This window comes from Coturnix japonica, chromosome 3 (assembly GCF_001577835.2).
Source record: "Coturnix japonica isolate 7356 chromosome 3, Coturnix japonica 2.1, whole genome shotgun sequence".
Lineage (NCBI taxonomy): Eukaryota > Metazoa > Chordata > Aves > Galliformes > Phasianidae > Coturnix > Coturnix japonica.
In genome coordinates, this window is record NC_029518.1 from 33,975,402 (window position 1) to 34,000,357 (window position 24,956).

Sequence of the window (24,956 nt, forward strand, 5' to 3'; positions counted from 1 at the left end):
CTTTCTCAGCATACCTTATTAAAACAATTTGGGAATTATTTTTCTTCTGGTTAGTGAAATTATTCCCTCTATGAGGCTTCCACATATTTTTTTTTTAAATTATTATTAAATTTGGCATTCCTCTTTAACATATCTCAATATATATTTGGTTACTGATGTGTATTTTTCACCCTCAGTTTACCTGCACTTGTTACAAAGATGATAACAATGTAATTTAAAGTTACTTTCTTCTAAAGAGGTCTTATAACTCTGCTGTATCCCAGAGTAATTTGTTACTGTGTCTATAGTCACTTATAATTCCACTTTCTGTGTATGTGTACATCAGTGTAAGGATTGAGCTTGTTTAAAGTGCTGAATTCTCCTAATTAAATTTTTGCTGTGCGGCTTTATCTACTGTGAAGAAAATATAAATCCTGCAGAGTTCACTAAGTTGTTTTGTTCAGGCATGGCAGAACTCCAGGGGGCTCCCTTTCCAACATGGAATAACATCGACCTTCAGGGAAATCCAGGTTTTTAATGCATCTTAAATATAACCAGGAGTGCTTCTGATTCACAGAGGAAGAGAGAACACCCTCACGCTAAATGGCAAGATGTTCTGCAGCAGGAAGCGGCACCTGCCTGTCCACCACTAAAACAATTGTCAGCTTCTCTCAGATGCCTGCCTTCTTGCTGCAGCAATAGCATCGTACCCTTAAAAGAACAGTTGTCCTTTAATATACTTTGTATTATTAGTTCATTGACAGTAGCGGTAGTTCAAAGGTGGTGGTTGTGTTACACACTTGAGACTTGACTTCTGGTGTCCACAAACACAGGGTATGGGGGCAGGTGTGGGAGAACACCCTTGCAGAAGTCTGGACTCCTTTCCCCGCACTGAATCAAGGAATCTTAATGTATCCATCCCTCTGGTCATTGACTTGCCACTTGAATTACTATTCTATAGGAAATACCTAGAAGTGCTTCACATAGTTATCATATAACTTTATTCTTTCAAGCTTACAGGTTTTGTAGATCAAACCAGAGCAAATGACCATCTCTTCTACTTTAAGACTGTCCCTACAGCTGCTGAGAAGGTAAAGCTTTCTTATTTTTAGGGGAATGCAGCGTGTTTTGAGATGGTAACTGGTGCGTAGTAGATGTGTTGTGCTCCAAGAATGTAGCAATAACTCGGAAAGACAATATTTAATGGTCTTGGCATTTTTTCCTTACAGGCTGCTACGTGCACTTAAGAATCTCTTACTGTCATGCGTTTGAGTAACATTGTCATGTATTTACAGTACACTCATTATAATCATATACTTCTAATACACAGTGTAAAAATAAAAATACTTAGAAAATAATTGCCATTTTACTTCACAGAATTTGCTCTTTTAAAATGAGCATAAAGTGATTAAATTATACCTTCTAAAAACACTGTTTAAAGCCAAAATGCCATGGCTTAAAACAAGGTGGTATGTGGGCTGCTCCAAAAGTAATGCCTCCTATTATTATCATCTTGGCCCACGAAGTCAGAGATGGATGGTGATGGTATGGCAGTAGAAGTTGAACTTTCCCAGCAATATTCTGTCACGTGTTGTTGTGGTGTGAGAAATGGCAGCAGAAGGGCAGTCTGACAAAATGGTGTCTGACTTAAAAGTGCATATGAAGCAAAGGGGTGTTAATGAATTCCTCCGTGTGGAAAAACTTGTATCCATTGACATTCACAGATGATTGCTGAATATTTCTGGAGACCAAACAGTGGGTGTGAGCACAGTGAGGTAGAGGGTGATGCATTATAGCAGAGGTGACAGCTGGTCACCTCTGCTCATGTAGATAAATGTATGGCATACAGGCTCTTGTTCATCACCAGTGAAAATGTGTAACTAATGTTGGTGACTGTGCTGAAAAATAGTGTTTTGTAGCTGTGAATTTGCTCTGTCAAATAGTGTTGCTATGTTCTGTATAAGTTGTAGTAGTTTCCACAGAAATAAAGAGGAGGCGTTGCTTTTGGAGCAACATATATAATTAGAACAGTCTTCAAAGTTTAAATCATTAGCTTATACTTAGGCTATGAAAAGCTTGTGGCAAAGACAAGTTCTTCATTTATCTGTGCATAGGAACACTTCTAAAAACCAAAAGGTGAATAAATTTGCTAAGCTTTGTTTTTCAGAACAATTGTTTTAATATTGGAATGTCCTAGAATGCAGTAGTTGATTGAAGTCATATAGGACTTGGCCTGTCTGTGTCCAGTGTTGGATCTTGCTGGAGGGATCCTATGTAAGCCATGAAGCTGTTGTTCTGATGGCCCCAGTCATAGTAATCTGGAGAGAAACTTAAGAAGAAAACAGAATTGGTGAATGGCAGGTTGGTTCTGTACGTAGCTGGTTAGTTACTGCAGGCAAAATGCAATTGCACAGTTGTGGTTCTCATACTGAGATGACTCATTACTTGTTTCCCTGTTCTTCTAGTTCACTGAAGACTTTTCCCTCTCTGCTTTGCTAATCCAGAAGGTGTTTGAACATCTGAGTGCTGGAGAGCTGGTGTTTCTAATCCATGCCTATCCTGTGACAGCAATGGACTGTCAGTGACAGACCTGAACCTTCCTGTGTCTGTATGCAAGGGACTGGATCTGGTGAACAGCTCTGGTATGCTGCCTGTACTCGTGAACAGTGGGTTTAGTTTCCCCTGGGAGCAGTGCTAATGTGGCTTGTTCCTTCACACCTTTGTAAGGCAGAGTAACTCTGGCTATAGGCTGGGTAGTGGCTGGAGTGCACCATCTGCAGCATCTTCAATGGGATAAGTTACTAAATAGTTATCATCCTGCTCCTGCATTAGATTTCTAAGTAGTGACTTTATAACTAGAGGAACTGTCTAGAGTGACTGTCTAACTAAAGGAACTAGATCTGCACATGTTAACTGCTGTTAGTGAGTCTTCTGATAATTTAAATGACCTAAAACCAGCATGTTGTAGATTCAAGAATAGAAGATAAGTAAAACACAGCAACTTCCTCTCAGAACTGGCCTTTCCTTCACTGAGTGAGGTGCTGTTGTGCTTCCTATGAACTCCACCTTCCTGAAGGATGAATTAATCCTTATAAACCTCATGGTTACGCAGTAGGAAATAAACACACATGCATACAAAAAGGCTTCTTATGGCAGTTTTGAGTCATGTGGCACCTCAAAGTTAATTAGAGTTGGGTCCACTTTGAGCAAACAGGAAAGCAAATAGCACTTTCACTTCAGGTGAGCCCTGGGATGTTCAACCACATTACAGGATGGGCTTGTCCCTGCCACCATGGCAAGCTGCCTGCCTGCAGTCTCAAGCTTTACCCTACTCTTCTCAAAGCTGGATGAGCAGCTACTTTTTAGGGTGCCTTGTTGACTAGTAAGTTACATGTCTTGGAAGAAGCAGAGGGTGAAAAGCAATCCAAAGATCTGACTTGACTTTTTCAAAGACAATTATTAAATGATATAACAGTTTTCATTCTTGTGTCCTTGTAGTCTCTATGAGGCCATTCAGTGTTGCCACACCAGCTTCCTCTCCGCCCTTTATTATTTAAGCAACAGTTGAATCTAAACAATTTTCATTAGTCTTATGCAGTGTGCAGCTTCCCTCTCTTCCAGCTGTTTCTGCTATGGGAAGTAAGCTCTTGAACCTTACCTGCCCTGTGTTCCTTGGGGTGCGATATTCCATGCCAGATCATCATCACTGTCATATCTGCGAGGGTTGTCAAAGAAATAAGATCTAGGATTGAAGCCATGGCTCGGGACCATTCCTGCATTGGCCTGAGGGAAGGTTAAACTTGAGTTAGTACTTGCAGCAGATAAATTGCTTAGTGCCTGACTTCCAAAAGAAGTCACTGCATACTTAGCTCCTGGCTTCCAAAACAAAATAGGCTATGTTACATATGCTGGCATAGAGGTGGTCTGTGTAGGTAACACCTTCATTTATGCAAAGCATTTTGCTTTCTTAGGAATGAAAATGAGAGTAGAAAAGATTCAGAATACCCATTTGAGTCTGGACACAGTGCTCAGAGACATCTGGGAACCAGCTGAGCTTCTTTGACTCATTCAGTACTTATGTCTAGGGAATGTGTTTCCCAGTACACATGGATAAGGCAGGATGACGTCTTCTCCTTGGCCTTAGGTAAAAGAGCACTTTAACCTCACGTTAACTTTTCAGATGTTAAATAATTTTAACTAAGATGAACTACAAATAGGCCCTTTTCTGTCCCCATTTCTAACATTTGTCTTGATGAAGCTATGACAAAGCAAAGGCCCAAGTGCTGCAGTTAAGATTTTATTTATTTAGTTACTTAGTTTTTAACTAAAGAAGGATTTGTTTTAATTCCAATCCCATGCTTTCTGGGTATTTTCTATGGGTAGACAATTTTCTACTCCTCAACTGTTTTAAGTCTAATGAATGTACTGTGTTCCTTAGTCTCCCTCTTGTGGCATATTTGCATAGAAGTTCAGTTTTGCCCTGCTACAGTTGTGTTTCTAACATTCTTGTTTCCAGTTTTTCCTATTACAGTGAGTGTTTGGTGTAAACATTTATTTAGTGTAGAAAAAATCATGTCTGATTGACAGATAATGTCTACCCTGAGAAAGTCCCACACAAGAGTACTGATAATGCTGATTGACTCCTAAACTGTTATCTTTCAGTTTGAGATTATAGGCTTTCTAAAAGCTTCAGTGCAAGACCATAATTTTGCATGTGTTAACATAGTGCTTTTTGACGTGCAAGAGAATGCTGCCCACCTGACCCTCATCCAAGTAAGACTCTAGGTCTTTATGTGCAGTTTTGTAAAGCAGAGGTTAGGTCACAACTCTTAATTCCATTTTCTGTGAATCTCTCTAACACCCCAAATTTAAGGCCATGTCTATCAGTACAAAAATCACCTCAAATAAAATGAGATCTTTCTGTAGCCACTTCTTTCTTAGAAAAGCAGCATCTCCAGACTGTGTTGTTTTTCTCCTCTTTACAGTTATCCTGGCTAACTTCTAAGCAGGAGTAGGGCTGAGATCTTGTTTTAATGTATTCATTATGGTGGTAGGTTTCCTAGTGTGATATCAGGAATCACAGGTGAACTGTAAGACAGACTTCATATTAATGGTGATTGTTACTTCCTTCCCAAGTTTGGCTTTCTCATTGCCTTTGGAAATGTGTGTATGAGAACAAAAATCACGGTCTTCTTTAGAAATGTATTCTATGAATTGCTTCTCTTGTGAATTTACCATTGGGGGAATATTAGCTTTGATTGGGTTTGACCCGCAGATTACCCACAGATGGATCCAAAGCTGGGAGAATTAAAGCTACTTCATATGTGTCATGGAAAAGTTAGTACACCACCATTTCACTGCTCTCTGTATTGTGAACAATACTGTGTTTGGTGAACAAACTGACTCCTTTTCCACGGACACAGTACAGTGCCACATTAACCCACAAGGAACATGTCCCTAAATTTAAGGTTATCGCTTCTTAAGGTAATTGCCCAAGAAACACATTGTCTTTCTTCTGGGTAAATATGAGTTTCTTTTATAAGCACTTAGCATAACAGAGTCATTGACTTGGGTTGCTTTTATTCTGTTGAGGACATATTTAAAAAGATAATATGTAAAGAACTAAAAGCTCCCCTGAATGCTGAGCCCTCCAGACCTGCCAGAACATCCCACTAAGCAGCAGATTTCACTCACTAGATCTTTGGTAGGATTTCGGACACGGAAGAAATACACGACCAAGGAAGTAGGCAAGAGCTCCCAGACGAAAAGGATCACTCCAAACACTATGTAACCTGCATCTCCCAGTTGGCATTTCAGATCTGCCTGTTGAAAAGTTGAAAAGAAAGATATTTACAAACAAAAATGGCATTTTCTTAGGAGGTGCAAGAACCAACCTGTCTTCTTACAAAACCCTATACTTAATTAGCTGAAACTTGACAACTTGGCCAGAAACTCTTTCCAGTAAAGCTGGATTAATCTGGCTAATGATTAAAGGCATACTTTAAAAAAATAAATAATCAATTTTCTATGTTGTTGAGTACCTGACTTCTCTTTCCTTTTACCCTCTTTCCTCTTCCTTTCTCATCCTCTGTCTTTCTTTCAGCAAAAATCAAAGTTCACTGGATGTTTGCCAGGCTCTTAGGATGGGAAGAATGTGATAAAATCTATTTACTGAGAAACTAACTTTCCGGTCCTTTTTTAGATGGGAATAATACATGAAAGAGTAGTTAATGCCCAGGTCTTCAACAGTGTTACTGGCAGTCTTTAGAAATTAAGGTTTGGAACTTTTCAAATTGGTACAGTTTATCTTGAATAACCACACTGTTACTCTAGCATTAGCTTTGATATTCTCTCTAGATTTCCCCTCAGCTTTTTGCCGTATCTGCAGAGGGCGGTCTTGTCTTTTTATGTGTTTTGTGTGGAATCAGAAAGGGAAATGTTTCTGAAGAGTGACCTGAGGCAGTAATGTGGCAGGTCCTAAAGCATTCCAGTCGGCTCCCTACAAGCAACCATGGGCCCTTCAGGTGGGAAACTGGACTAGATATTTTGGCCATGAATTGCTAGTATTTGCAAAGGACCATCAGCAGCCACCAATGCTCCAGGCTCCAACTGCAGGAGGGAAAACGTTGGATTCAGGAGATGAATCACAATGTACTGGTCTTTCATCTAAAATATGTGTCTTCTAATTGCACAAAGTGGTATTGCCTAGCTGCACTCTTTCCCACACCACAGCAGGTAAGACTAGAGGTCTTTAACATATTGTTCTCTAACAATTCTTAACAAGATCCTCTGGGTGGTCTTACCCTGCTGGATTACCTGCTTCTTATTTCTAGTTTTATTTGCTGCTCAACAGAAAATGGCTCCAGGTTTGCTTGGCCCACTTGGTGCTACAAGGCACTTGCCTGACTGCCTGGGATCTCTGTTTTTGCTCTGCAAGTGCTTGCTCAGTGGTGGGGAGACATTGTGTATCTGGGATTTTGATCCCTCAGAATAGGAAACTACTGGGACCTGTGACTTTCAAAGCAGAGAAAGGTTTCAAATGAGTTTTTCTCATTAGCAAATATTTTCATACTTGCCTGATCTGATACGTTGTACCAATCATAATCAAAAGAATTGACTTTCTTGGTTTGGGAAAATGATAAGATGAACAAGTTGTAACAGGCGCGTGAGGTATAAAGTAGTATAACAGTCACTCCTATGCTTGTCACCTGACACACAGATGAGCCCTGGAAAAGATTTGAACACAGGTCATTAGTCACATGGGAGGTTGACAAGGGTATTGTTTTGCATGGACTTTGGGGGTTGTTATGGTGCTTCACCTAATGTGACTGACTGATGTTTTCCTTCTTTGATCAGTATATCCTGCACTCTTTTTGTACTGCACAGTGGTTTCCAGGGAATAGCAGCGGTTCCAACCTGAACCAAGATGAGCTGTGGTTAACTCCTGTCACTGCTGCACAACTACCATTTTCACAGCAATGAAACCAGCTGCATAGAGCTAGAGAATTCAGCTGCATGCCAGCTACTGAGCATCCTATTTCAGACTCTTGCTACTAGCATGATGCAACCTTGCATCTTTTTATAACTGCTTGCTGTGCACCTATTTTCTAAGTACAGAGCAGATCACAACAGTCAGCAGTTAAACACAGTGTGGACAGGAACAGAACATCCTGCCTCACCTAAAAGTCAACATAGAGGAGACAAAGCAAAGGCACAGCCTATGGGTGAAGTGACCATGGCTAGGCAGTCTGCAAGTGGGACCTTCAGCAGCAGGGCAGGAATGAGACTGCAAAGTGTGAAGTCATGACTGTTCCTAGGCCCCAGAAAATGAAAGGGTCAGAGCAAGCGGAAGAACCTCAACCAGTGTGAGGAATAAGGGCAGCTCCAGACCACTGCTGGCTGGAATCAGGACTGAGGAATCAGCACAGAAGTTGTGGCAGCAGAGGAGTCCAGGAGACATAGCTGTGGGGGTTAAGTGAGTCTGATTGTGGCAACAGGCCTGCATACAAAATGAGGTTGGCTCTGAAGGAGGAAACTCAAATGCTGTGTAGTTAGCTCTGGAGTAGTGCTTATCATAGCCAAAGGGGGAATGCTCAGAGTAAATGTGCTTTAGGCTAGCACAGTACAGCCATTTGCTTCACTAGCCCTGCCTTCCCTTTCCTGGCAGAGACCTACATGATGCAGATGGGCTCTTTTCATCTAGCTCATACAGACAAGCCAAGAGTGAAGCCGTTCCCCCTCACTGGACCTTTTATACCTGGGCAGGTGTCAGCAAGGCATACACTCTTACCCCCACTCAGGTACTCAGGTTGGCAGCCCCAGGTACAGACAGGTAGAACACAGATAGAGATGGGTCAGGATGAGCTGCCAGGTCACCAAATCCTGAACCTCTGCCTAACCCTAGCCCTGAAGCCTTGGCTTCAGGAGCTTACCTGGCCCCTCTGTTTCATGCACGTGCTGGTGGCTGTTGTCCTGTGGCTTTACCAAACAAACACTTCACACCAGGTGTTCTGTGGCCAGAGGCAGTAAAGAGGGCCTTGTCAAAAAAGGCAGCAGGAAACTATAGCTTGCCTGCATTCCTACTAAAATAATATTGCTTCAGATAGCAGCCTGATTACTCAGAAGTGTTATGAAAACATCAGTCTCTGTCTGATGACCTGCTCACAGTGCTGCTGCAGACACCACTGCCAGACAGGCCCAAGCTGCAGCTGTGGCAGGAGAGAGCTGTAGGGTTGCCATGTGGGAACTGGAACAGACACCCAGCATAGAGCAGTGAGAGCAGCAAGCAGGAAGTGCCAAAAAGGGGAAATATCCACTCAACATTTCCCTGCTCTCCTTTTGTAGAAGCAGTGGGGTTGCCATGGAAACCCAAGGGAGTGAGCAGGGAGAAGCTGCTAATGGGCACACACCATGTCCCACTTCAGCAGCATTTAAAAACAGAAGCAAGGAGCAGCACAGGCTCATTGCTGCCCTGTGCCTGTTTCCCCATAAGGCTGTCATTTTTTAATAGTTAAACATGCTGCAGCTTTAGCAAACTCTAATGCCACCAAATACAACAAAAAAGGGGGGGGCTAAACTTGTCCTGTTTTCACTGCCAGTCAAACCTAGTCAGGTGACCTGGGGAAAGCAGAGTGCAGCTCAACAAGCTGGAAGGATCATCCCTTCTTCAGCCCCATGCCCATAGGAAAGAAGGAAGCCCTATGTAAGTAGCAGGACCAAGTGCATGACATTTCTGGCCCAGCATCAGCGGGTGGGCTCTGCACCTCCCTGGTGCTGCCTGGGACACAGCTTAGGACCAGGTTCAGCCCCACACCAAATCCTGCAGGTGATGCTGTGTCTCTGCTGGCACTTCCCCATGAGGTCACAGACTGTGCCGTGAGATGGGAGATGCAAAGAAAAGGCTGCCGGCCTGATCCCTATCTCCAAGCAACATGGAATGCACATTTCCTCCAATGCTGCTTCTATTGTATCACTGCAAAGACTGGACTTTAGCTCTTCAGGTCATTTTTTCAGCACAGCAGTGGCAGATTAAACCAGGATGTTATTTCACTGCTGGCCTTCTGTATCCCTAAGTATGTGCAGCCAAATCCTACTGGAAGTCCCCAGAGGGACTCCATTTCAGGTCAGCAGAACAGTGCTCTTAAATTCTCATTTCCACATTCAAACTTCCATTAGCTCCGTGTCCTGTCTTTTCTTCTCTGCAATAATGCTCAAGTTTCTTTGTTTTTCATGAAATAGCTTGAAGTAAAGAGGATCAAGTTTCCTGGAGAAGGAGGAAACAGAACAAAGTAATCTACCAAAGCCTCATGTAGGTTAACACTGCTTTGTTACAGAGATTTACACTTCTGTGATTTGCAGCAGTAGATAAACTTTTCTCAACAGTAAATCCATTGCCTGTGCCCTTTGGTCAGCAAATGACAGACTGGAAAGAAGCAAAACAAACTAAGCTGTGTTTTTAAATCTTCTGTTCAGCCGTGAACTTTTAGTTGTGCAGCATAGGCAGATTTGACTAAACAGGAAAAGTGTTCCTTTCATCTGATTAACCAAATGGAGGGAGCGATTTTCCTATAAGATTTTCAAAATGGAAGCTAAAACTTGGAATAATTGTTGTGGTAGCAGTAATATGCAATTGGCTGAACTAATAGTTTGCTTTAAGATGTAACCACATACTGTGAATACAAAGACCTCTGAAAGCCCTGTTTCATTTTGTATAGATACAAAACACCTTGACTGATTTTATGACAAACACTGCTAGCCTTTATGACACCTGTAGACCCAGCCCTTCCAGCAAAGCTGTGAAACTAACAGTTCTTGAAAGAATATTTTGTAGACTAATAAGGGAGACCTTTTCCCTCTTCCTCCTGCTTGGATGAATTTACAATACATTAAGTCTTTCAAAAAAAACATTCTTATTATTATATTATAATATTATAATTTGACAAACTGAAGGATCTCAAAGTAAAGACCACCTCTATGAAGGAATACTGAAACATAGTTGGGTGGCACACATCTTAAAAACAGCTCTGAGGAACTCTGTCCAGGAGTTCTGTAAGCTCTGTCCTAAATACGTACTTTGGGGTCTCTGGGGTTAGACAAACACCCTTCTATTCCTTAGTATTTATTTATTGAGCAGGATGGACAAGCAAGTGCAAGCTGTGAAGTCTAAGGCTTCTAGTTCTTGGAGGATCTGAAGAACAACGTGTCTCTGCCTTGCACTACCCATGTCTCTCAGAAGGTACTTTAAAAGGAACTGAAAATGTACCTTACCTTGGATTCCAAGTAAATGTTGGCTAAAGACATCTTGGAAATCTTATACAGGCAGATGGAGAGTGAAACAGCGCAGAGCACAAACAACGTGTCATTAATTGCCACCCGGACAGAGACAATGATTTTTCTCTCTGAATTCTGTGTCCTCACCAATACTGCACATGTTAAGTTCACCAAGAGGAAGAGGAGACTTATGAAAAGAGAAGCCAGGTAGAGGGGCAACCTGGGAGAGTGAGGAGAAAACAGTTTTAGCGACATTGTTCAGCAAGTGTCGGTCACAAGATGGAAGCTGCAACTCTGAGTAGTGGAAGCTGCACATGTTGGGCTGCCACAGCTGACCAGTGACCTACAGCCAAATCCAAACACTCTGGATTGCTGGAGAGATGAACAGAGCTCAGACCTCTTGCTACAGTCATAGGAAAAGCAGTAAGTAAATAAACTAATGTCAAGCAATAAAATTTGAAAGAGTGCATCAGAGATACAACAGCACAGTTCTTACAGATCATTTAAAATACACATGTACTTCCTTAAAATATGCACTTCATGCATGGGCACAAACCATCCAACTATTTACTGGCAAGATAAACCTTGCAAAAGGTTGAGTTGTTGATCCTGGTTTTACTGCCATGAAAAGAGACTGTCAGTGCTTGCAATCAGGTTTCATATTAAATTAGGGAAAGGCCTATGCACAGGAAAAGTCTGATTTACTGGCTCCCCAGCACTGTTCTCTGCCCCTTTTCTTAAACATTTCTGTCATGGGCAGCCTCTTGAAAAAAACATCAAGAAATACAAATATGCACATTGATTCTGGGTTGGCATTTTGCCATCTATGCCAGATAAAGGGTTTGTTTGCACAACCACAGGAGCAGAGTTGGAACAGAAATGTGACAGAAGCCCAGGAGCCGGACTGGTTTGTTTGCCACCCACTCAGAAGTGATACCTGCAAAATAAGCAAGCCATATACCCAAGGAAGGCTGCTTCTCTTTACTCCTACACACAGCTGCAGAGGTTTCCACAAACAAACAAACAAACAAATATAAAGAAACATATTTACATTTCAAGTGTTTGCTTATTTCATTATCTTTGTTGTCTGAGGCAATTTCTGATAGGATTTATAATCTACAGCCACAGAGCAAGTGGTTTTGGCCCTAGACCTTTATGCCTGATGTGAATTTTGAATTTGATTGTCTCTGGGGAATCAAATTGGGATTGTTTAAAAATACTTTTACCTCACAGTGATAAATGTCTTGCATGTGTTCACATCCTTTCGGGACATTATCAACCCAGCTACACAACAGAAGAGTAGTTGTCTTCTTTTCAGAGGGCAGGAAAGGAAGAGGTACACCTCTGAGAACATTCAGATGCATAATGAGAACTGAAAGCCTCAAAGTGCCCGACTGTGTCAAAAATCAGTGCCCTTCTTTCCAGCTATATCTGGCAGCAAACAAGACTGCTGTCTTTTCCTTGCTGGTCATGGAAATTCTCTCTCAAGGGGAAGATTGTGCTCATTCTTATTCTTCCAGGGCAGGGCTCTGTCCTTACAATGAGCGGCTAGAGGCAGCTCCTTTAAACCTCCCAACCTAATGCTAGAAGCACTGCAGTCCTGGAGCTCTTCTCTTTCACAGCTTACTGTGGGGGATGCAGTTCCACTTGTAGTGTGAATATTTTATTTATCTTTACAGTTTTGGGCCGAGGGAACGGCATGGAGCTGTGCCAGGGGAGGAGCAGTGGGGGTTGGGGCAGGGTCTGCACCACAGGGCGGTGGGCACAGCCCTGAGTGCTGGAGTTGAGGGAGTGTTTGAATATCACTCTCAGACAGAGGGTTTGGATTCAGGGTAGTGATGTGTGGACACAATGATGCCTGTGGATCCCTCCCAGCTGAGGACATGCTGAAGAAGTCTTTATGTGGTGGTCATTCATCTTCCTTTCCTTCCCCTCCCAAAGCCTATTTAACAGCCTCACAAGCATCTGCGTTGTTCACATGCACCCTCACTGTAGAATAAGTAAGTAAAATGCTGAGTATTTTACACAGTGTCTACTTGCAGGACAATAAGTATGCACTCTTTTTGCTCAGCTTAGTAAGAAGAAACTTCTGCTCCAGTGCAGCCTGCTTGCTGTTGATGCTGTCTCATGACCAGCCAGGCTCCTCCTTGACAGAGTTTAGCCAAAAAAATAAAAACAAAAAGCACTGTTGAGCTCTCCTGCCCACACACTCCTATACATGCCAGTGTGAGCTGAACAACTGATGGGCCATGACAGCTCTTCACATAACGAGCTTCCAACCCCCTTATTAACATGATGAGGCTGGGGAGATGGCTGCCTACTTTGACAAAAAAGCATTGTTGCTGGAGTCCTAAATAAGCACTGACAGGGATGTAGACTGTGTCACTCATGGCAGTTTTAGGGTCTCTGCAGTTGCAGTAAGCATTGCAGCCTCACTTAAAAGCAGAATGCATCCTTATGTCTCAGCTACAGGGTCACCTACACACCATGAATAAACATTTTTGTTTGTTTGTTTCAGAAACACAGTCCCATAGAAAGAGCTATGTGTAACCTGGTTTGGTAGAGAAGGCACATACCAGGGCTTTTCTTTTTTTCTGTCAGGCTTGGATGCATCCCTTTAGTTAGTTTTTCTTTGAGCTTAATACCGAACACAGTGAATTTTGCCCTCATTAATGAGAAAATGTGTGAAACTACAACACTTTGTGTGTGGTTCCTCAGAAAGCATACAACATCTGAGGCTTGTGTGCAACAAGGCATAAGCACAGTAAGCCTCAACTGAACCCAGTGACTGTAAGAAATCCCTAAGCCCAGGGAGATGTGTAGGAGGACTGTTATATATGAAGCTGGGCTGGTACAGACTTGGCCATGAGCTCTTTTTGCCACAATGACTAATATTGTAAAGGCTATGCTGAGAAAAGTTTTCTTAAGATTCTGGTCTTCTGATAGGACTTCTTCCTTATCTGAAATGACTCTGATTTATGAGACCTATGGAGTACACAGACCACAGTCCTACCTCTCTGCTGTTCTGTTTATGTTACCATGTTCCTGCCATGAAGCAGAAATGACACCAGGTAATACAGCCTCACACCTGCTTAAAAACAATAAGCAAACAAAAACAAGAAACAAAAATCCAAACCCTGAACATTTAGAAGAGTCAAATACTTTACGTGTAGGCCCCAACCCCTCTAGGAAGGCCCAAGTCATCCATTTTTCATTAGCCTCTTACAATTAATACATAGGACCACTGCTGTAGGTGTGCATATATTTACATCACTTGAACTGCCCTGAAATGAGGTCAGCTACATTTATTAGGCTCTTCCAATCAGGCTAACCACATTCACATTAATAGTTTCAGAAATTAAAACAAATCCCTTTACCAACAGAGCAGAATGTGAAAGATAAGGCTGGACGAGATCCAGCAGCGATCAGAGTTAGAAAAGCAGTAGGCAAGAGTCAAGATGGACATAGAACTGTCGAGGGCAGGGTACTATGTGCTCACTTAGCAGACATAAAATAAACATCACTAGCTCGTGAGCTCTCTTTGCTTGAAGAAAGAATGTTTCAAGCATTTTGAAGAATAAAACCTTGCCACAAACGCCAGTAGTGTACAAGGTTCAAAGCCTCACCTTTAAAGCCAGCCAGAAACATGTTCATGGACTTTCCCTACATCCTGACCTACCTGCAACTCAGGTGTTGCGCAAAGCTTTCCTCTTTGTTCCTCTTGGCTACGTGTACCATCAGGGGCAGGCACACTCTCACTTTCACTGAGGGCTGGCTGGGCACCTGGCGAGTGTGTGCAATATTTGTCTGCCAACCCATACTCCTGGATTTCCTTCCCACAGAAACCAGAGCCCAAAGGGGGATGAATGTATTTGTATGTCATAGTGTTCACCAGTGAGCATCTGGCTCTTGCCCTTTCTGGTTTGGGATGTGGCCAAAGTATGCACACAGACCAAGTAACTTGAAAGCATTCCTGGGGCCACCAAAACAGCCTCTCAGTTTAGGCACTGCCACAGTAAAGAATAACTTACTGATCTCTTTCTCAACTATCTGGACATTTAGGCCTTTTGAGGAATTTTCAAGTAGTTCCTGACAATCTCTCCTGCTCAAACAAGACTCTAAACAGATACTGCCACCTAAATGCAAAGCCTTCATAATCTCAGCTCTGTGGAATTGAAGTAAGCTCCCCAAAACATCATCGTTTTGATTCCATTCTTTCTAGCTCCTTCCCTTCAGAACTCTTTTCTCAGCTCCCCAAAACTTTTAAGCCTTTTATTACTGCTGACCTCACTTCTGGTTTAAGACATACCCTGTCCCACTTTTTCCTGTTGCTGTGAATATGTCACCCTGCTACCTTTACCAAAGCTCTGGGCCTGGATTCACCTGACATCCACAGTCTTTATGAACCTGTAGAAAAGTTGGCAGGGTCAGTACTTTCTGCTTGCATTTGAAATATTTCCCTTTGAAATACAGAAAATGGTGCTTGTACTGGGAACACGGACTTTGAAACATAATAGGAAGAAGCTGGCCTCAGAACCATTGTCATGAAACATTGGTATTTAAATATGAGTAGCAGAGAAATGAGCATCATGAACTATCAGCGTTCCTCAAAGTACATGGCAATATTTCTTCACCACAACAAAGTTTTCCACAGTTCTCACCTGTATTTCAGTAGTTCTGGGGAATATTTTGATTTAGCCTTAAATATCACCTGCAAAACAGAAAAATACTGCATCAGACATAGGCAATGTGAGTAAAGAAAAATGCTTTGCCCACAGCGATCCTGTCTCACATGTCACATGAAATGTAATGATAGATTCACCTGTATGTCTTGTCCATGGTAGGCAAGATATAAACGAAGTATTAAGACCACTCAGCAAGAGATGATCACATACTGCTATACAAATTGTCTGCACCGTTGTTTTCACTGATATCAGTATCACATACTGATATAAAGTTTTACATCAGTATTCACAAGACCTTGTGTAATCAAGAGGTAAATAATTATTAGGTTCTTACACATCTAATGAGTACATGCCTCTCATGCAGACCAGCTCATACTGGCAGGTTGGGTCTGGTGCTGTATGCACATGTAAAGCTTGCTGCAGCACCTTGGCCTGCAATTGGCAATGTCAGTTTGCATCCATGTTGCTTCCCAAAAGGATGCCAGTGAAATTGCTTTACTTTGAGGTTTATTTAGCTTCTACTGGCTGTATGTTCACAAACAGAACAATATACTTCTACAGAGACAGCACTCAGGCACAATAGCTACCTTGCTGAAAAGAAAAAATACTGGGGCATGTAATGTAAGCAGGTAGTACTGGTCACAAGTGTTTAACCACTGTCAGGAATTGTACAGAAATACATTAGCATATTTTGCATTTTGTTTATTGAAGATAATCCAGGGAAGTATCACTTCTTTTTCATCAGTTAGCATGGTTACTAAGCGCGCTCAGCTTATAAACCTTTCTAAATGCTTTTTTAACTCAGCAGTCACCGCTGAAACACACTGATTACTGGTATTACAAAATATCATGCTGCATGGCTGTTCCCTACGGTTGTTTCCCAATTGATTTCTTCTCAAGTCATCCCACCTTTATCCACTTCATTTAGTATCGCATGTCTTTTAGTGAAACTTCCCTAACAGCTACTATGATTATCATGCTCTGCCAAGGAAACAGGAATTAGGTGATCACTGTGTAGGTAATAGGCACACGTCTGCCTGTCAACATGTTTATCTATCCAAAGGTGAACAAAATGGCGGAGGCTCTGAAGGGCAAGATGTATGAGCAGCAGCTGAGGTCTCTTAGGTTGTTCAGACCAGACCCAAAACAGTCTGGTCACCAAAATACTCGGAGTCAGAGACATAATCCTTCTACCACCCTCCTGAAAATCAGTGACCCAACAGAAGTAAGGCATGCTTGAAATGCATCTGATACATGACAGAATCCTGCAGGATGACCCCACACATTATCTGATTTGAGAGAGACTGCCCAGCCAAGTACCATTAGAAATGACCCCATCATGGAAACAGCCTCAGACACAGCTCAAAGTCAAGCATGAGACACAGAACAGCAGAAAATCAGGCTTCATTTGTTCCAGCACTCCTGGAACAACGTGTCATTTAGCTGCTATTCACCAGAAGCAGCTGCCTTGACTTGAAAATTACTTTTATGACACATCGGTCTGCTTAGTACTAGCAGAACCAGCAGAGAGCACTGAGCCTCTCAGCAGCCCTTAGAAAAGTAACAGCTGAAAATAAAAGGGAAACATCGAGCAGGGAAAACTCTTAAAATATTCTGCAGCCACTGACATTATTTCCCAGTAGTTAACATCTCTGGCAATATCCCTTAGAGATGTTTCATGAACAAGACAGTCTGCAGTGAGCAGTGAGTTGTGTGGGGTCCACAAAGCCTGGGAAATTCACTTGTTCCTCAATGCCATCTCCTGTACTTCCCCTAAAAGTTTGCAACCACCCCCATAATGTCACAGAATGCTGCTTTCACATCAAACAGCCTGAGGCTGCCCCACTCAGCAGAATCCACACAGCTAACTTAGCAAGAACCACACAATGACGTTCCTGCTGCGTGTACAACGCAGGGCCACATCTCCCAGTGTGGGATTGCTGGATCAGATGTGTGTGTGGGGATGCTGGTTTTGGTGGAGCTACCCCAACAGACAAATGCTTCTGAATTCTGTCAGAGCAAAATGACCATTAAGAAAGTACTGCACAGAAAAAGGACACTACGTAGAGGGATGGTGCTTGTGTAAGTCATGGATACTCATGCAAATTGACTGCCAGACAGAGACACAGGCAGCTGCGTTCTGCTGCCTTTGCTTATACCAGGGATGCCTTATTTCATGAGTAACCTCATTGGAAGCAATGTGATTAGCAAGGAATAAAGGGCCATTCAGTGGGGTTACTCTGAAGTAGTCTGAAGCTGAGCTCAATATACCTCAGATGCGTGGGTGCAGACCTTTAACTCCAAAGAGCCGTGGAAGAAAAGGTTGCTCAATGGCCCCTCCCTGCAAGAGTGTTGAGAAAGCTTCCAGTCAGTATCTGAGTCATCTGAGCCAGGCTTCCAGCAAACTAGAGCAAAGAAGCTATTCCTAAGAATAGACCAAACAGCACGCAGAAGGCAGACCTCTTAAAAGAGACCTTTCAGAGAAACAGCAACCAGGAAAGTTCTGCAAAATGTCTCGCTGTTTTTCTAATGGCAAAGGGTAACTTTTCCTCCTTATTTCTTCCCCATTTCACTTTTTTTTTTCTTTTCTTTTTTTTTTCTTTTTCTGAAGGAGAACTATCCTGTTTTTGACTTTCTCTTTGCTGAAGGACTGAAAACCTCAAATGAGATTCTCACACTCCCTCCTCTACTCCCCTGAGGTATACGTCTGGCACATAAAAGGGCAGCAGTACAAAAGCACTCCAAAAAAGACCTAGATACAGCCAGGGAAAATTCCTGTGTTTCAGGAACTGATGTAAACAGCTGACCTCAAAGGCATTTCACCAGCCCCATCAGAAGGGAGGTGGGGATGGAGGGGGGTGCCTCAGCAGAGAGCAGGGCAGGCAGACAGGGACTGGCTGCCATGACTTATGGGGGTTACAGCTGTGGTTATCAAAGTTACATCAGGAGCCACCCTGTCCATGACCAATGAAACAGGTGTCAGAGCCAGGTCATGCACTCCTAGAGAAAAAAAAAAAGTAATCTCACTGGAGCAGCTTTCAGACTTTGCTCTGATTTAGCTGTACTGATGTGCATCCAGGCACAAACCACCAGGATACCTCTGTGTCGGGCAGCTCAACTCACTTTTACTGGCTGCTCAGCTCACCAAAAGCCTCAGGTATGTGTTAAGTGCTCTCATACCTGTCCAGCCAGCCCTCTGCAGTGGAATGAGGTTCAGCTTTATTTAATAGTCCTCATTTCAAAGAGCTGTATGTGGAACACAGAGTGTACTTTTCCTTCCCAGTCCTTCTCAATATTGTCCCTCTCTTCCGCTATCACATTCCATGCAAACTAGTCCTTGTGTTCTAAAAACACAACCCAGCCTCATGCAGGCCCAAGGCCTCTCACCATCACCTTTCTTTTCCTGTGTATTTTCCAGTCCCAGGCCAACTTTCTTTCCTTCATCAATGTTTGTTCTTTCCTGTTAAATGTTCCCTCATTCCTGGATCAGATTCTGCCAAGTACACCAACTTATTCCTCTACTCCCTGAACTCTGTGTGTGTTGCAAAGCCTACTGATGTGGGCTATGACCACCTGCCATGCTCAGCCTTGTGCAGCTTGGCAAAAAAAAAGGGCTGGGGCTATTGCAGGCCCAACAGCCATGCTAAGTTTGCGTGCTTAGCCTTCCTGTTAAATTATTTTCCAGAGCAAATGAGGTCATTTCTCATGTCAGATGCTGACAGACAGCCAGTCTGCCATTTCAGTTTGTCTCCTACAGATCTAAAACAGAGGGCAATGTTCAAAGTCAAATATATATGCTGATGCTTTACCATCTGTAGTTGGACTCGATTGTAGTTCTATGTACGTCTGAAGCACTCTGTAAACAAACCCTCTCTATTCTTTCACCAGTAGTATTACTGTTAAAATTCTGCCCAGACTAACTGGAGGATAAGAATCTCTCAATTTCCTTCACAGATAACATGTAACCTGGCTCCATGGAGATAAATGCAGCCTCCCTGAAAGCCTGGTGCTGGTTTCTCCCCACCCTGCCAGGCACTTCCAGCATGGCCAGCTCCTCTCTGACTGCCTTACTCTGCACAATTTCTCCTCATTTGAAAGTCCCTGATTTTATCAGCCCTGCCTGGGAGGCAGGGTAAGTCTGGGTGCCAGAGAAAAAAAAAGGGAATATGGTTAGGGAGGAAAAAAGAGAGGTTAATCTGCCCAGAAGCCTTTCTCCACCTATACAGCCTCACAGTTCTCCAACTCAGCACCACCTTCCTCAGATCCTGGAGGAGTTCCCAAACCAATGGTTAAACCCACAGCTCAACAAGAGGCTCGCCATGCCTGCCTGCAGTGGAGGACTGGGATTTCCAGCATCCCCAGTGGCTCATGTTCTTTGGCCTCGACCTTGTTGAGCCGGTAGCTGTACATCCTAGCCTGCCTCTTTATTCCCTTGCATCCTGATCCCCAGGGAAATATAAAGCCTGGAACAGAACAAAATGAAGCAAGACCTTCTCTGCCCACCTCCACACCAAAAAGGGCAACGTTTTATTTTGTTTCCCAAAGCCTCCTTAAACTTATGCCCACAGTACTGACCATAAAGCCCAAAGCCCCCCTCTGGGGCTGGGAAGAGTGGAAGATTTGGGAAAGACATAAATAACAGACCATTTGACTCCTGGGGTCCTCGTTGCCTGCATTCAGCTAAAGCAGAAAACGTTTTTTTTCTGGTATATGGTGTTTGCTTTGTTGAGCAACCAAAATAAACCCATGAGAGATGCAGATGTATCTATGAGATTTTTGGTTTTAGTAGGTGGAAATGCACACTGCAGCTCTCTGTTGCATGGACCTGGGAGCTGCCCTGGCCTGGCACAATGTAGGCATTTGCAGATTTTAGGCTGCCATATTGTAAAAGTGTTGGTTCCTCTCATCTTCCTTTGAGGCTTATCTTAATAATTTTTAAGAAGACAGAAAGTTAACCTGAGAGGGAAGTTACCATTCATGTTCTCCGTTAGAAGGCAGGATACTGAATTCGGTGTTTGATTTCTGAGAGAAGGTAACATTTCACAAGCCCTACCTATAGCACCCTTTTTATTCTGCCATCAAGACCACAGCAAAGGACCCTGGCCATACCTCCCCACCAAAAGAACAGTTCTCAGGAGTGGTTCTGACTCAGAACTATTTTGATTGTAGCTTTACTTTTGTCCACAGGTCCTCTGGTCTAGCCGTACATCCCAGTGCATTAGAGCTTCCGCTGTATCTGATGATGGCAGTGCTCAAGGCTGAGAATAACCCCTGCTGGGCTGACGCCATCGTGGCTTATTTGCCTTGCTACACATAAGAGAGAGTCCAAATTTATGTCCTCATTGCTTTGGGATAACAATTAAAAACAGAATAATTGTGTCCAACTTTCTGTCAAGTTCAAAGGTGCTTATTATTCTGAAAAATGACCTCAGGCACTTGCCAAATGAATTTCTTCTGTTGGGCCAGGAAGATCTGCAGTACTTTTGGAATCACTTTTTTTTTCTCACCTCTATGTCTGAAAGTTTTCTTAGCAGTATCGCTTCTAGAAGTGCTGAGTGCCGGACAGCAGGTGAACACCTGCAAATTCCATGAGGTCTTCTCACCCTCTGTTCCCATACTTTGCACTGATCACTCATTTCCCTGCAGCTAAGTTAAACAGCATGGTTTTCATGCAGTGAGACACAGCTGCAGATCCTTCTTTCTTTTCTTCTAGAGAACGAAGTATAAATGTTGCTTCTGAACAGGTCTGTGAAGTTATAAGCCATTACTGAAAACAAAATTTTCTCTCCCCACCCCTTTCACACTAGTCCTTGCTTGCCTGCTGTGGAAAGCTAGATGCATTAAAAATACAGTCTTAAGAAGATGCTGAATTTCAAGCCAAACCACCTTTTAATGGCTAGAAGTAAATAACAGTGAATTAAAAATACATGCACCTATTCTGTGTCTTTACATTGCATTCCTACAATGGCTGTGCTTGTATTTCTTAAGACTTTGTTATGGTTAGGGAGATGTTTGAGATGAGATTTCACTGAGAGCAACCAGCTCTAAGGCAAACAGCACTACTAATAATATGCCTGTCTACAGCGGCTCACAATCTTTAGAGATTATGACACACATCAGAAGCTCTGAAAGCCCTGTGTAAATGTTTCAAAATCCTCACAGCGGCTCTTTGAGACAGGTAACCATGCTGCTCTTTTGAAGAGAGGCTCAGGGGAAGATCAGGAGGACTCATGGTGACAAAGCAGAAATCGTGTCAAAGACAGAAGCCAATAGCCTTGCAAGTTTTGTGTTTCCAGCCAATGTCTTGTACTTCCTTAGTTATATCAGACAGCAATGCCAAAAATAAGTTAAAAGGACAGATGTGCGCATTCTGTATGCTCTCTTTTTACACCTCCCTTAAGCAAGAGGAATCAGTTCCTGATGGCACAGCCTCTGAGCACTGGCACAGATGCTGCAGAGCACAGCTCAACATGCGTGCTCTGAGCTCACTTCAGCCCTGACTTCTCCTGGATAAAAGCCAGGACACTGCACTCTCCAGACTTCCATGGCAGCCCTGCTGTGTGTCTGAGGGAAGAATCTCACCTAGGGCTATGGTTTTTTCCCAGCTGCTGTGATGGCGATGGACTATGTGATGATGGACATTGGCCCCAGGAGAACTGCATCATTATCAAAAGTCATGGGATCAAGCATAGGTGATTAAATGCCTGAGCTGGATTTGAGTAGCGTGTAGATGAAAGGTTCCTGTAATCTCATAATATGTTTCAAGTCCTGAGGAGTGGAGTGAGCTGCAGACATTTAAGGCACTGAATCCAGGGAAGTAAATCAAAGAGCAAAACTACGTACATGGTTCTAAGTAATACCCTCTGCAACTCAAATGATCCTCTTAGGGCTTTCATGCTTATGTGCTCTGCTTTTTCAGCTCTGGAATGGAGGCTTTTACAAGCAGCCTGACCTCTCCAGCCTGGCTGTTCTGATTTCACAGCCTTGCATCACTACAGAGCACTGTAAGCATTGCAGGCACTATAGAAGCACCCAAAGTGAGGCACTGAGATGGTCTCAGGCTACACATAGAGCATCCTGAGCACTGCCCAGGGTTCCCCTTCCCAACTGTCCCCTGCACTGGAAAAGCTACCTTTGGCAAGAGTCATCTGAAGGCTGGGTGTCCTCTTGCATGCACTGTACTGGAAATGAAGAGACAGAGAATTTATTCCCTGCTCTCCTGCAAGCTTCCTTGCAAGTCTAGCAGCCTTTCTGTGCCTCAGCATGCTGACATCTCACCCTGCAACCTGGTGCCAATATACCCGAGATTACCAGAAATTCTTTTGAGCAAGTCTAGCTGCAGCAACACAGAGCTCTGTGCAGCTTGATGCATCCATCTTCCTAGCTGTCCGCAGCACAGATATGTTCTCAAGGTGTCTTTCAGACACCTGCTTCCTTCATAATACACCTGATTTACCTTTACATCACAGAGACCTTGAAACAGAGAGTGCACCTCTGTACAGCACCTAGCCCTTACTGGGGCCCACACTCACTGCTGTGTGTAACACAGACCATTATGGGAACTCGGGTCTACAGTAGGACTCAATCTGCATTTTGGTTGTTGATACGCAGAATAGAAATCTCCCCACTGAGAACTATCTCAGCTGACTTATGAAAAATCAGAGCAGGGAGATGCCTGCAAAATCACTGAGATTGAGGTCTGTTAAGCCAGGAGGTGTACGATGCCTAAGCTAAGCAGTAAGAACAACAGTAAAGAAAAATAACAGTACAGTATTTCGGACATAGAGCCTTTAATCCCTCCTGTATATTTTTTTTTCCCTCCCTTTAAATTAAATGACACCCATTTCACAGACAATAGACACTATTTGCCATTCCTGAAATGATCACTGAAGCCTCCACTTTCTCTGTAACTCCGATTGCTTGCACACAGATCAATCATTACAGTTCCAAACTAAACTATCTGCTTTTTGCTTTGCCAAAGTTCATTAGGAAATTACATCCTTCTCACAAATCTTACAAAACAATAATTTATCCTTCCGTCAGACTTAATCAAATATCTGTTGCTTACCTGTGTGAAGTAAAGATTCATCAGGGTCAGGGTGAAAAACTGGAGGCAGACGGGGAAGCAATAGAGGAGCCAGAAGATGAAGGGGCTGAGAGAATTTGCTGTGACAAAGTCTTTGAAGTAAAATGAAAAGAGCACAGTCCTAAGAGAGGCCCAAAACAAGCACAGAAATAGAAAGACAGTTTGGTAACTGAACCTCTTGTGCCTGTAGTGAAGGACCAGCCAGAGCTGGACGTAGATGAACACAAAAAGCAGTGAATAAAAAACGGTATATACAATGGTCAGGCCCAGCTTCACGTACGGAGGGACAGCTGGCGTCAGGGTCGGTGGAAGGGTGTCATTTTTCAGTGGGTCCCACTCAGGGGCCTCCATTTGATATCAGGAATCGTCAGAATTATTTATTAAGTTTGGCTGCCGCTGCTGCCTCCTCCTCCTTCTCCTTTCATCTTCCTACAGCACAGGAATCAAGAAAATGAAAGAAAACAAGCTGCACTTCCTCTTTGGCAGCTCGCTGTGGGCTGGTAGCACATGATCACAATTCAGAATGATTCATTAGGACTGCCTTTGTCAGCAATTGGCAGGGAACAGCTCCGAACGCTGCCCTTCGCTGATGTTTGTGCACTGATCCCCACCATCCTTAAGAAACAAAGAAATGCAGCAGCCCTGAAATGGCTTAAGGCTGCCTGTTTTCCCCCTGGAAAACATTCTGGGTTTTAAATTATTTAATCCATGTTGTATTTTCTGTAAGAAGCAGGTTCTGAACGTTTCCCCAGTGGCAGCCACGTTGGATCTCTGTATGATTTTTTTGTCCTGTTCCACATTTAATGAGTACTTTATTTAGCTGTGCTTTGGCAGGAACAATTTTAAGCACCTTCACCTACTCACAAAATGCAAACCACTGTAATAAGCATTTCAGCTCTGCATTGCAGATACCTTTGCTTTTCTAGCAAAATTTTGCACAACAAACCTAACACATTTACTGTCTTTCTTTTTTCCCCTCTCACACAAGACCTGTCACTAGAATGGAAGAAATGGCACATCAAAGCTTCCAGATACACTGAGTGCAGGAAGAAATAAAATCCCCCTAAGCATCCAAATTCAGCAAAAATCCAAATTCATCCAAATTCATCCAAAGCACACATGCAGCTACAGGTTCTCTTCTTGGTTGCTGCTTGTGTGTGCTATCACTGTGGCAACAAGCTGACCAGGCACTCCTCCTTGCAAGTGTGCAGACGTGCCCCTGGGATTAAATCTATACATGAATAGGTGCTATGGCAGCCTGCTGGCTTTGACTCATGGGGGTGAGAAGCGAGAACTGAAACTTGGTGGTTTAGATATCTGCAGCATGATGGCAATGCTTAATGTATCTCTAGGTCAAATATATCACTGAATAACAAGGTTTTTTTTTTTGTTTTTTTTTTGTTTTTTTAGAGATGTTAGCTGTATGGTTGGAGCAC

General features: G+C 43.0%; 1 protein-coding gene across 1 annotated transcript; it reads right to left on the reverse strand.

The window, feature by feature from the left end:
- Positions 1 to 961: 961 nt before the first annotated feature.
- GPR137B (G protein-coupled receptor 137B) lies at positions 962 to 24,080 on the reverse strand. Its single transcript, XM_015857863.2, has 7 exons — positions 23,503 to 24,080; positions 15,411 to 15,460; positions 10,747 to 10,969; positions 7,056 to 7,205; positions 5,674 to 5,802; positions 3,638 to 3,762; positions 962 to 2,308 (listed from the first exon to the last, which is right to left on the reverse strand). The coding sequence occupies exons 1-7, from the start codon at positions 23,869 to 23,871 to the stop codon at positions 2,197 to 2,199; spliced, it is 1,158 nt and encodes a 385-aa protein (XP_015713349.1). The 5' UTR covers positions 23,872 to 24,080; the 3' UTR covers positions 962 to 2,196.
- Between the last annotated feature and the right edge of the window lie 876 nt (positions 24,081 to 24,956).